The sequence below is a fragment of the Oryctolagus cuniculus genome, chromosome 17, assembly GCF_051225735.1.
Source record: "Oryctolagus cuniculus isolate XC-2025 breed Fujian yellow rabbit chromosome 17, ASM5122573v1, whole genome shotgun sequence".
Classification (NCBI taxonomy): Eukaryota; Metazoa; Chordata; class Mammalia; order Lagomorpha; family Leporidae; genus Oryctolagus; species Oryctolagus cuniculus.
In genome coordinates, this window is record NC_142883.1 from 19,736,914 (window position 1) to 19,748,988 (window position 12,075).

General features: G+C 54.1%; 2 protein-coding genes across 12 annotated transcripts in view; both read right to left on the reverse strand.

Moving 5' to 3' along the window:
* Positions 1-720: 720 nt before the first annotated feature.
* TMEM106A (transmembrane protein 106A) lies at positions 721-7,159 on the reverse strand. 3 transcript variants are annotated; one of them, XM_070060653.2, is made up of 9 exons: positions 6,837-7,159; positions 5,980-6,192; positions 4,679-4,742; positions 3,710-3,863; positions 3,127-3,267; positions 2,978-3,021; positions 2,456-2,509; positions 1,970-2,130; positions 721-1,847 (listed from the first exon to the last, which is right to left on the reverse strand). In XM_070060653.2, exons 2-8 carry the CDS (start codon positions 6,173-6,175, stop codon positions 2,010-2,012), a joined length of 774 nt encoding a protein of 257 aa, XP_069916754.1. In that variant the 5' UTR covers positions 6,176-6,192; positions 6,837-7,159; the 3' UTR covers positions 721-1,847; positions 1,970-2,009. The 3 variants fall into 3 exon arrangements, with proteins under 3 accessions (XP_069916754.1, XP_089173869.1, XP_089173870.1); XM_089317743.1 differs by having other exon boundaries at positions 5,980-6,154; positions 6,837-7,141; XM_089317744.1 differs by having other exon boundaries at positions 5,980-6,150; positions 6,837-6,975.
* Positions 7,160-7,455: 296 nt separating this feature from the next.
* NBR1 (NBR1 autophagy cargo receptor) overlaps positions 7,456-12,075 on the reverse strand; it is a 35,559-nt gene continuing 30,939 nt past the window's right edge. For 8 of the 9 annotated variants that reach the window (XM_008271540.5, XM_070060652.2, XM_089317739.1 and 5 more), the window contains one exon: positions 7,456-9,105. In XM_008271540.5, coding sequence (XP_008269762.1) covers positions 8,932-9,105 — 174 coding nt within the window. In that variant the 3' untranslated portion in view covers positions 7,456-8,931. The remainder of the gene's footprint in view (positions 9,106-12,075) is intronic. The other variant, XM_089317742.1, reaches the window with a different exon arrangement.

Sequence of the window (12,075 nt, forward strand, 5' to 3'; positions counted from 1 at the left end):
CTCAAAAGGCCCCAACAGCTGGATTTGGTCCAGGCTGAAGCCAGGAGCTTCCTTCAGGTCTCCAGATGGGTGCAGGGTCCCAAGCACTTGGGCCATCCTCTGCTGCTTTCCCAGGCCATTAGCAGGAGCTGAATCAGAAGCAGAGCAGCGTAGATTTGAATAGGCACTCTGGTTTCAATACCCGGCTCCAGCTTCCTGCTAATGCAGACGCTGAGAGGCAGCAGGGGTGGCTCAAGTGGTTGGGTTCCTGCCACCCACAGGGGGGATGTGGACCGAGTTTCCAGCTTGCAGCTCCAGCTCCAGCCCAGCCCAGGATGTTGTGAGCATCTGGGGAAGGAACCAGCATAAGTGGGAACTCTTTCTGCCCCTCAAATAAGGAAATTTAAAAATAAAAAAGAGGGGCCGGCGCAGTGGCTCACTTGGTTAATCCTCTACCTGCGGCGCTGGCATCCCATATGGGCGCCGGATTCTGTCCCGGTTGCTCCTCTTGCAGGCCAGCTCTCTGCTGTGGCCTGGGAGGGCAGTGGAGGATGGCCCAGGTCCTTGGGCCCTGCACCCGCATGGGAGACCAGGAGAAGCACCAGCCTCCTGGCTTCGGATCGGCGCAGCGCCGGCCATAGTGGCCATTTGGGGAGTGAACCAGCGGAAGGAAGACCTTTCTCTCTGTCTCTCTCTCTCACTGTCTATGACTCTGTCAAATAATAAGAACTACCTTAAAAAAACGCTTGTAAGTACAGTTTATTGCACACAACGCCGAATCTTTCCATTTGGCGACTACACCATAGCAGCTCCAGCCTGCACCACCTTGAGCTCAGCTACCCAGGGAGACAGCGCGGCCTCCTGTCTTGCCCTGGCTCCCCCAGCCAGCCAGTTGGCAGCTTCTGTCACCCCCTCCTCTCTCTCCATCCCTCCTACTCCCCGGGCAGCGTTCCCACCATCTCCATCTCTCTACCTGTCTGAATGAGAAAGACCCAGCTCCTGTCAGTGAGCAAATACCATGCTGCTGGGCTAAAGCACAGAGACTCCTCTGCTCGGAGCCTCGGGGGTTGGGGGGCAGGGGTGATCGCAGCCTTAGCTACCTCCAAGTGACAGGAGAAGGTCTGGATCAGACCTGGGGACGTGCCGCTCCACGCCGCCGAGCCTGCGGGGTGGGCTCTGGTGCAGAGCTGGGGTGGAACGGAGCCCGGCAGCGTTGGTGGGATGTGGAGCGCTCCATCTCTTGGAGGCTTTGGAAGAGAGTACCAGGGCCTGCCATTTGACCTGCCTCTGTCCTCTCATGGGGGCTGGAGGTGCCGGCTTAGCAACCCTCCTTTGGTGAGAAAATACCTTTTAAATTAACCCTGGTGTTGGCTCTGTCCTCCCCTGTTGGCCCGGGGGTGGCAGGTGCCTTCCGCCCTCCCCTGCTACCTTGGCTCCCTCTATGAAGAGAACGATAAAACTGTTTCACAGAGAAGCGATGCTTTCGCTGGGGAACAGCTCTGTCTTCCTAGGAACCGGGGACAGCGTGGACCAGGAAGGACACAGGGCCAAAGGGCCTTGACGGGTCCTCCCGTCAGATGGGTGGAGGCCCAGTGACTAGAGAGAAGCAGGCCGGCAGCACCACCTCGTCCCAGGAGAACACGTGTGGTTCCATAAACGGTGCTGGATGTTCCCAGAGTCACTTTGTTACCACCTGGGCAGAAAAACCTGCAGCTTTCTCCACATTCAGGCAGGAGGAGGGCCAGCACCAGGGGGGCCAGGCCGCCAGGGTGCTCAGCACAGAAAGGGCAGGTGCCACTCTGGGCCTCTGAGGCAGCTCTGGGACAGCGTGGGGTCAAGGCAGAGTAGGAGCAGGGTCTGCTGCAGCCCTGAAAGAAATCAGGGGACCAGAGAACGTGAGCGCGCACGTGGAGGCCACAGGACGGCCCCTGGGCAGAGCAGAGTCCCCACCATGCTTGTGCAGGCACCCGGGGGCTATGGAGACACAGACCAGGCCTGCAGGTGTCTGGAGTGCAGGGACCACAGACAGGTCACGGAGGGCGAGGGATCAGCGGGTGGGGCAGCGACGTGTTTCCGCGGCAGTCCACATATTCGTAGCTCTGGAAGACCAGCTGCTCTGAATGGCTCAGGTAGGAATAGGTCAGGGTGCCCCTGGGGAGGAAGCAGGGCTCGTTGCCAGGGAAACACCGGTCTTGCTCTCTGTCTGGAGAAGGAAGGTTCCCCCCACGCCTCCCTCCACCTGTCTGCTCCCCACCCTGCAAAGGTCCCTGGGAGGGCTGCCTCAGCTGTGTCACCTGCATAGCTTGTAGGCAAGGTAAGACCCAGGCACAGGGCTGGACTTGCTGTTCCCAAGAGCCAACCCCAATGCCCATGCCCGGGGTGGGCTTGGATGACTCTTGTTCCCCTGGACACAGAGCTGGGGTGACACTGAAGCAGGAAGCGAGAGAGGGGACGCCAGAGCTCCACGCCTACTTACTGGATGTGCAAAAGCACATGGTGCACTTTGATTTTCAGCCAGGTACATATTTTGCTGAGAGAGAGAGAACAAGAACACGAGATCACGTTTTACCTGGAACGGACCGTCCGCTGAGAGGAGGCCTGGGGGTCCGGGCTTCCTTGCCTCCCAGAGCCCTTTCCTTCCCCCAGGGGCCCCACGATGCCACTGCACCCCTTCCCTCTCCCTCGCCTGCTGCAGGCATCACTCTAGCCCCGGCCTGCTGGGCCCTCCCTCAGCAGAAAACAAACTTCAGGCTGAGGAGTCCAAGGTCGCATATTGTAACGATTAACCGCATTCCAGCCTGTTTTTCAGCCCCTTCTATGTCCGAAGAGGCAGAGGCTGGAGACGCTGAGCCCTGGCACGCTGTAGTCCCGGCCGCCAGAGGGCAGGCCGAGCTCTGGCTGCCGAGTCTGCTGTCAAGCATTCAGGATACTTAGCAGGTACTGACTGGGCTTCCAAGCCAGGCAAGAGGCTGGAGCAGAGGAGATCCAGGGTACTCACTATGTGTTTTCATCCCAGATCCTGCTGGCTACTGCATAGAACATCTGTCAACCAAAAGGACACACGGTTAGTCCCCCCTCTGGCTGCCATCTTCCCACCACACACATCCGCACACCTGTGAGCGGGCCAGCCAGGGAGAGAGGAGTTACCTGTTCACTGGCCAAAGGGCCGATGTGCAGGAGGAGCTTGTTGGACACCTGGCCCACCACGAGGGACAGGTGCAGAACCTCGGTGGTCAGCCGGGTCACGGTGATGGGGTAGTAGTTGCTGTTGGAGATGTTCAAGATATTCTGGGGAGGAAGACGAGGAGGAGGAGGTGTGAGGGTGGCAGTTGCAGAGGCCTGGCTCTCTCGGGTCTAAGCGCCACCCTAGCACCATGGGCCTTAGGTGCACAGAACCAGACCCTGGGGCCCTTCAGAGGGGTTCACGAGGGCAAGAGGTCACCTTTAAGAGGCTAAGCTGGCTCAGGGCCCAGTGCTACCCTGGCCGGCTTCTTTGCATCCCCTGCAAAGAGCCTCAGGCACTGCACTCCCATCCACCTTGAGGTGTATTTTCTGGGCCTTCGCAGAGCTCCAACCCTTACACCATCCCTTTTGGGGTTCCTGTTGCTCCTCCCAACACCTTCTGGTGTTACAATGTCCCTGCCCCTCCGCCCCTATGAAACAGGACAAAGACTACTGGGAAGTGGCACTGGGGTGGGGGAGGGGCCGGGGCCCAGTGGCACCCACCCACCGTTATGTTGAGGTGGATATCTGCCTTGTCCACAGCCACCGTGGAGGAGTTGAGGCCTGCAGGGTGCACTGCGATGGACCGGGGGAACAGGAAGAAGACAGTGGAGGAGGCCGCCACCAGGCAGATGAGCACCGCCAGGAACACGGAGAGCTTCCTGTGGCAAAGCAGGACGGGGCAGAGGAGTGGACAAGTCAACACCAGGAAACCTGGAGAGGGCTTCAGACCCCCCTGCCTGCACACACCTACCTGACAAATGCACGTTTACCTCCCGGGATGTGTCTCAGAGCAGGTAGGAACCCAGGGCTGGGAGGCAGACAGCCTGGCTTCCATTTCCCAGCTCTCTACTAATGCTGAGCAGCCTACTCCACCTCCCTAAGCCTCAGTTTCCTTGTCTGTAAGATGGGGACAACTGTATCTGCTTCCTAAAATTTGTTAAGGGTTGATATGTGCAAAACCACCAACCACAAATCCTAGCACATAGTAAAAGCTCAGTGAATGCTGGCTCTTATCGTCAGAAGGAGCAAACCCACATGAACACGGAGAGTCCTGAATCTTCTCTACTGGGAGGCAAGCAAGTGGGTCTGAACTGCTGCAGCGGGGAAGCCCTTAGGAAAATTATTTTGCCAAATCCATGGCAGCCAGGGTCACTTTCTCCCCCAGGAGGAACCGCAGAGTCGGAGGTTTCGTCTCTCTCTGGGAGGGGGCAGGCTTCCTGGAAGCAGTGACGCTTCAGGAGGGGCACCAAGGGGCCCCAGGAGCCATCTGCTGTGTCCAGTGCTACTGATTCCTTAAACATCACCCTGGAGGATTTTCTGTGGAAACAGGGAACTAGTATGTTTGAGCCTGGTTATGTTCTCTGGGAAGAATAAATAGGCAAAAAATCTAAAAGGATCAAAATGGGGGAGACAAGTAACTGGAGCAGCTCCCAGGGACAATGGGCTGTAGCGTGGGGGAGACAGAGGGGCTTACGTGTGCCTGGGTTTCAACCTCTGGTCCCCATAGGGGATGAGGGCCACCAGCTGCTTCTCCAGCTCTGTTGAGAGAAAGAGGGTGGAAGGGGCAAGAAGTATCCATGTCAAGAGTATTTCTTGGCAGCCTCCCCCCAGGGGCCCCTCCAGCCACGCAGCAGTGTCAGGGGCACCGGCCTCTGCGCCGCAGCACTGATGCGCTAGCAAGTGGTAGAGTCCAGCTTTGCAACCTCTAGTGTGGAAGTGAGATTTTCATGAACAAATGTGAAGACTCTGAAAGTCACCAGGGCACCGGTATTGTGGCATAGCGGGTAGAGCCGCCACCTGCAGTGCCAGCATCCCATATGGGTGCTGGTTCAAGTCCCGGCTGCTCTACTTCTGATCCAGCTCTCTGCTAAGGCCTGGAAAAGCAGTGGAAGATGGCCCAAGTCCTAGGGCCCCTGCACCCGCCTGGGAGACCTGGAAGAAGCTCCTGGCTTTGGATCGGCACAGCTCTGGCTGTTGCGGCCAATTAGACAGATCTCTCTCTCTCTCTCTCTCTGCTTCTGCCTCTCTATAACTCTGCCTTTTGAATAAATAAATAAATCTTTAAGAAAGAAAGCAGACACACCCTGCTTTTTTGGAGAAGTAATCTGTAACTTCCTAAATCCTAAAGCAGAGTGTTGCCCAGGGAGTGGCTGGAAGCTCCTCTTCCCTTCACCGGCTAGGGCGGAGGAGGGTGCCTCAGAGGTTTATGGGAAAAATAAAGTAAAAGAGAATTTTGATGCAAATAATTTTGAAATCCATGCAGTTTTTAAATAATACATATTTTCTCCAAATGTTAAAATTGTTGCTTATCTGAAAGGAGGAGAGAGGCACAGAGACAGATATTTCATCCACAGGCTCAGTCCTCAGTCACCCACAGCAGCAGGACCGGGTCTCCAACATGGTGGCAGGAACCCACGTAGTTGAGCCATCTCCTGCTATCTCCCAGGGTGTGCGTTAGCAAGAAGCTGGACTTGGAAACAGAGCCGGGACCTGACCCTAGGCATTCTGACATGGGGTGCTGCTGTTCTAAGCAGTGTCTAAACCACTGTGCCGAATGCCTGCCCCCGTCCATGAACTTGTTGAAGATCCCTTGTACAAGTAGGGGAGGAGAACCCAGGGATAGTTAGCACCTCCCTGGCCAGCCCGAGATCCAGAAGCCCAGAGCTGGGAGCAGAACCAGCCCCATTCACAGAAACCCAGAGGGGCTGGGCTGCAGTAGCTGGCTGGGAGTTTCTTGTGGATTCTAGACTATTTCCAGAGCCTTGGGCCACTCACCTCGGGGGATCTCCCCATTCCCTTGGCAGGTGGGACAAATCACAAAGCGGCCCTCGCGAGGCATGCAGGAACACGACCGGCTGCTCCCAGTGCTGGAGTAGCGGGCAGCCTTGACACCCACGGCGGAGTCCGGGCGCAGGATCCACTCATCCTCATCCTCCTGCCGGCAGCCTGGCTGGGAGAACGCGGCACCCATCGCTCAGGAGTTTTCCACTAATGACAAAGACCAAAGTTCAGTGCTTAAGCCGCTAGCACCTGACACCGGATGTGATTTTGGTTTTACGTTCTCAAGATTGGCAAGGAGCCCTAAGCATTTAAGCAACCTCAAGCCTTAGGGAGATGCACAAGCAGTTAGCAGGGCTCTTAGGATTTCCGTGCATCTCAACTCTGCCTACAAAAGGGTAACAACAGAAAAACGACTTCCATTAAGTGAATGGCAGAGCTTTTTTTTTTTTTTTCTTCTGGGAAAGTTACTTAACTGACACTTGGATGGCAGCTGGACAGGGCTGTGGGGCGGCGGGAAAGGCCATGTCTGGAGAGTCCCTTCAAGCTCCCAACCATGGTGTGGAAGGGAAGCTTCCAACCATGGTGTGGGAGGGAAGCTTCCATGCCAGGGCCCGGGTGGGCTGCGGGCTTAACGGGAATCAGGGATTCTTCTAATGAGGAGATAGGCGGCTCCGGTCACAGGTGTGGCCGAGAACCTTACCAAGGAGACAAACCTCTCCCACACTGCTTTCTGAGGCGAGCAGAAAGCAAGCCTGAGAAGGGTCACGGCCAAAGCTAAACTCGGACCCTTCCCCAAGTCTCCAGAGCGAGCCGCATTCACATCCTCCCCGGCTGTAACAAGGGAGCCTCACCTGGCTCAGGTGTGGGATCCGGGCTCCTCCAGGCGAGGCTCCGCGGGAGCAGGGCTCTGGTCTCCCCAGGGTGCAGGCTGCTTTCCGCCCTACTCGGGAGCTCTGCCTTGGGCCGGGCCCTTCATTGGGGCAGGACTTCAAGTTCTGCCCGACACCCCGAGAGGCCGTTAGACGGGCTTGGTTCCCGCGTGTGCCTGCGTGTCGGGCCAGGAGACTGAGGGGGTCTCAGCCCGGGAGACGGTAGCGACGAAAACGGCTGCGTGCGGCGGCGGCGTCCTCTCGGCAAGCTTTGACCGGGGGCCCAGGACGCCCCGCCCCTCCCTGCGGTCCCGCCCCTCCGCTCGCGGCGGTCCCGCCCTTTCGGCAGGCTTCGACTGGGGCCCCGGGACGCCCGCCCCTTTCCCCGCCCCTCCGCTCGCGGCGGCACCGCCCTCTCGGCAGGCTTCGACTGGGGCCCCGGGACGCCCGCCCCTTTCCCCGCCCCTCCGCTCGCGGCGGCACCGCCCTCTCGGCAGGCTTTGACGGGGCCCCGGGACGCCCCTCCACTCGGAGGGTCACCCCGGGGTTGAGGACTCCCGAGCGCCGGCGCGCGGTTTCCCCAAGGACCAAGCAGCCCAGGTAGGAGTTTCAAATAACATTTATTTCACCATTCTTTAAGCGGTTATGTACAAGTACAACGGGGCGGCCGACGGACCCGACCCTCCTGGACCCCCACTGTGAGACTGATGGCCACCACAGGCCCCGCCCTAAGTGGACTCAATGACACTCATCCTGCGGCTGGCTTCTCCCCAGAAACCCGCTACAAACGTTTTAAACAATGACCATCCTGTTTGGCTTACAGTTTATTTAGTAGCTAATGGTTCATTTAAGATCACCATTCATCATAAATACCAACGTTGGTGAATAATACTATGGTAACTCCTTCCTTTTTTGGGTCGGGGTTCGGCCTCTTCTGAAAGTCACTTTCAAGAGTAAAATTTGTAGCGTCTGTTAACCCTTTCCTTCCCCTGAACCCAAGACTCTTCCCCCGAGTGAGCACCTGGTCCCTTAGAAGCCAGCTCTTCCCCACCTGCCCTACACTTTTTCAGGGAATTGACCTGCATCCAAATCTTGCAAAGCACAAGCCACTTTTTCCAGCTCCAGGCTCTCTGGATTGGATTCCACCGAGTGGATTTCAAACGCTCAGGGAGTCACCAGCATTCCCGTGCCTCTCACACACTCACTCGCCCACCCCTGGACCTCCCTGAGATCCGTGCAGGGGCCTGCTTGCCTTTCCCTCTGCCTGCTCTACTGTAAAATAAGATCTGTCCTGACATTAAGAAAAAGGTAACTGTTAAAATTTACTTTTCCCCGTAAGTAATAGGTTCTTTCCCCCTTCTCTATAGGATTAGCAAAATATTTCATGGCTACCTACTTAAAGATTTTTCCTTAAATAAAAATGTATGCAAAATTACTATAAGAGACACTGCTCAATAGGTGCTGGTGGGTTAATTAGCACTTCGCTCCTTTCACCCCTGGAAGGTGGTGCTCTTATGCACCAAGTCTTTAGAAAGCAATGATGCCAACTCTAAGTCCTGCAGAAAATGACAGGAAGAGTACCGATACTCCACCATGCTCTGGTTGTCATTTCCATGGCATGTAACTACAAGGCCTGGGGTAGGCTACAGAGATTATGAGGAAAACTCTGGAAAACTCCCAGATTATTTTAAAAACTGACAACAGAGAGCCCCATAGAAACAGCCACGTTAGCCAAAGGAAAACACTCAACTTCAGTACAAGCAGAGGAAAAAACGGGTTCTACAGGAATTCAAGTTCTACTCTTCAATGCACTAAAATGGAGAAAAAAGGGAGTTTCATCCAAATCAATTGAAAAACTGTCTTCCTATTATTCATCCAATGTCTAAAGCAAAAACTTAAGTTCTGGTGTTTGATTTACTCCAAAAAATACTGTGACAGGTACTGTCCTGATAATTCAACGATGGGCTCTATTTAGATTCATCAGATTCAAAAACAAGCAAGGGCTTCTACCCCACACCCCTGACAGAATAAAGATCATCTGTGAGCAGCAGAAAGTTATTTAATGCAAGGTCAGTCCTCAGTAGCGGTGGCTGTACCAGTCATTGTTGTTGAGCTGAAGGAGTTCCGTCACAACCTCCAGAATGTTGTAATTGTGTTTCCTCAGCAGCCTCAGGTTCAGCTGCCTGTCACAGAATCCCATTTCAAAGAGATGGGCCATCAGGGCTGCTGTCTGATCTTCAGAAATTATTGGCTGTGCAGAGACAAGAAAAGCAAACATTTTCTGTAGGTGTTTATCACGTAAATTTATTTATTTATTTATTTATTTATTTATTTATTTATTTATTTATTTATTTTTACAGGCAGAGTGGACAGTGAGAGAGAGAGACAGAGAGAAAGGTCTTCCTTTGCCGTTGGTTCACCTTCCAATGACCGCTGTGGCCAGCGTGCTGTGGCCAGCACACCGCGTTGATCCGATAGCAGGAGCCAGGTGCTTATCCTGGTCTCCCATGTGGGTTCAGGGCCCAAGGACTTGGGCCATCCTCCACTGCACTCCCTGGCCACAGCAGAGAGCTGGCCTGGAAGAGGGGCAACCAGGACAGAATCCGGCGCCCCGACCGGGACTAGAACCCGGTGTGCCGGCGCCGCAAGGCAGAAGATTAGCCTATTGAGCCACGGCGTCGGCTGTAAATTTATTCTTAAAGATTTATTATTTATTTGAAAGCCAGAGTTACACAGAGAGGAGAGGCAGAGAGAGAGGTCTTCCATCTGATGGTTCACTCCCCAACTGGCCGCAATGGCCGGAGCTGCACCGATTCAAAGCCAGGAGCCAGGAGCTAGAAGCCAGGAGCCAGGAGCTAGAAGCCAGGAGCTTTTTCCAGGTTTCCCACATGGGTGCAGGGGCCCAAGAACTTGGGCCGTCCTCTACTGCTTTCCCAGGCCATAGCAGAGAGCTGGATCGGAAGTGGAGCAGCTGGGTCTCGAACCAGTGCCCAAATGGGATGCTGGCACTTCAGGCCAGAGTGTTAAGCCGCTGTGCCACAGTGCTGGCCCCTATCATGTAAATTTTTATTATCTGGGGGCCCATGTTATGGCACAGCAGTTGGGCCACAGTCTACAAAACTGGCATCCCATATGGGTGTCCATTCGAGTCCCAGTTGCTCAATTTTTCATCTAGCTCCCTGTTAATGCACCTAGGAAGACAGTGGAAGATGGCCCAAGTCCTTGGGCTCCTGCACCCATGTGGGAGACCTGGATGGAGTTCCAGGCTCCTGGCTTCAGACAGTCCAACCCCAGCCGTTGAGGCCTTTTGGGGAGTGAACCAGCAGAAGGAGGCTCTCTCTCTCTTGCTCTCTGTGACTCTGCCTTTGAAATAAATATCTTCTATTTTTTTTATTATCTTGTGTTTTCTGGACATTATCCATGGACTTCACAGTTTTGAATGAACAGTAGTCTTTCTAGATTTATGCCAGTGCTAACAGATGCAAGGGTAGAGATTCCTGTCCACCTGATGCCAACGGATCTTCTGAAGAGGTGTGGCCTTGCTCTAATTAGATAGGTTTGTACCCAAAGGAGAGCAGGGAATCAGGGCCTGACGAACTGTCACATGGACCAGCAGAGTGCTTCAGAGGGGACTTTCAGAAAGAAGCATTCTGTGGCCACATGAAGAAAAAAAAATGAAAACAAGCCCTAGGGACCTTTTGAACATAAATGTAACTGTGATGATGGAGCAAGCATGAGCAAGATCAACGAAGCTGTCCAGGAAGGTGGTTGGGAAATTCTGACAGAACACACGGGGGAACCATCCTGGGCGGTCTTCTTGACCTTTCTGTTCCTCCCCACAACACAGAAACGGCCCAGGTAAGAGGAAGTTAACATTTACGTAGCACCTTTTTTGGGCCAAGCCCTGTGGGGGACACATTACCTTCCTAAAGCCTCCTAACAATGTGCTATTATCATCGTCAAATCAGATTGCAGAGTGAGGCTACGCTGTACAGCACAAAGACCACTGACTCTGGAGGCAGGCTTAGGCGCCAACCCTAATTCCATACTATTATCACTTACCAACTGTGCTGAGTTACAATCCCTTCTTTTTAAAAAAATAGATTTCTTGGAGCCAGTGTTGTGGTGCACAGGGTTAAGCCACCACTAGCGACACCAGCATCCCATATGAGTTCCACTTCGATCCAGCTCCCTGCTAATGTACCTGGGAAAGCAGAAGATGGTTCAAGTACTTGGGTCCCTGCCCCCCACCTAGGAGACTGGATGGAATTCCTGGCTCTTGGCTTTGGCCTGCCCTAGTCTGGGCTGTTGTGGTCATCTGGGGCGTGAACCAGTGGAGGGAAGACTGATCAATTGATCTCTGTAACTTGCACTCCAATATGGGATACAGCTGTCTCAAGCAGTCTTAACTGCTACACCAAGTGCACCCCCAGCCCCCTTCTTTATGAAATGGAGATCCACCATACCTTCTAGTTTGCAAGGCTGCTAAAGTATCCAAAGATGAGAACAGTATGCAAACATACTGAGCGCACTCCGGTATTTTCCTGTACCAATCCCATTGTTTCTTTCCTCTAGTTTCAGAATAACTGATCTGTCCTCCTTTCCAGGTTCACCGTTTCACATGTGCTTTGCTTTGTATCCCGTTACCTCTTACGACCTCAGAAATCTTGCTAAACTATCTTCTCTCAACTTCATTGTACTTTTCTCTTTTCCTTAAGATTTAATTTATTTATTTGAAAGACAGAGTCATAGAAGGGAGAGAGAGAGATCGATTGATCTATCTTCCATCTGCTGGTTCACTCCCCAAATGGCTGTAACAGCAGGAGGTAGGCCAGGCCAACGCCAGCAGCCAAGAGAATCTTCTGCGTCTCTCATGTGGGTAGCAGGGGCTGAAGGACCTGGGCCATCTCCACTGCGTTCCCAGGCACAGTACTGGAAGTAGAGTGCCCAGGATTTGAATTAGTGCCCATATGGGTGGCACTGCAGGTGGCAGCTTCATTTTGTTAATCTTGTTTGCTGCTGGCTTGCCCATCTCTTATCTCATCCACCCTTAAAAATATATCTCTTGGTGTGCCTGATGCTTCCTAGTCTGCTGTTTTCCCCTTTGTAGCGTAGCTACTGGTAAGTGGGGCATACTTGCTCTCTGATTCCTCCCACCGTTCACCCCTCTCTGCAGCACCTCACACTGTTGCCCACGGATACGCCCCTACGTTCCAGCAGC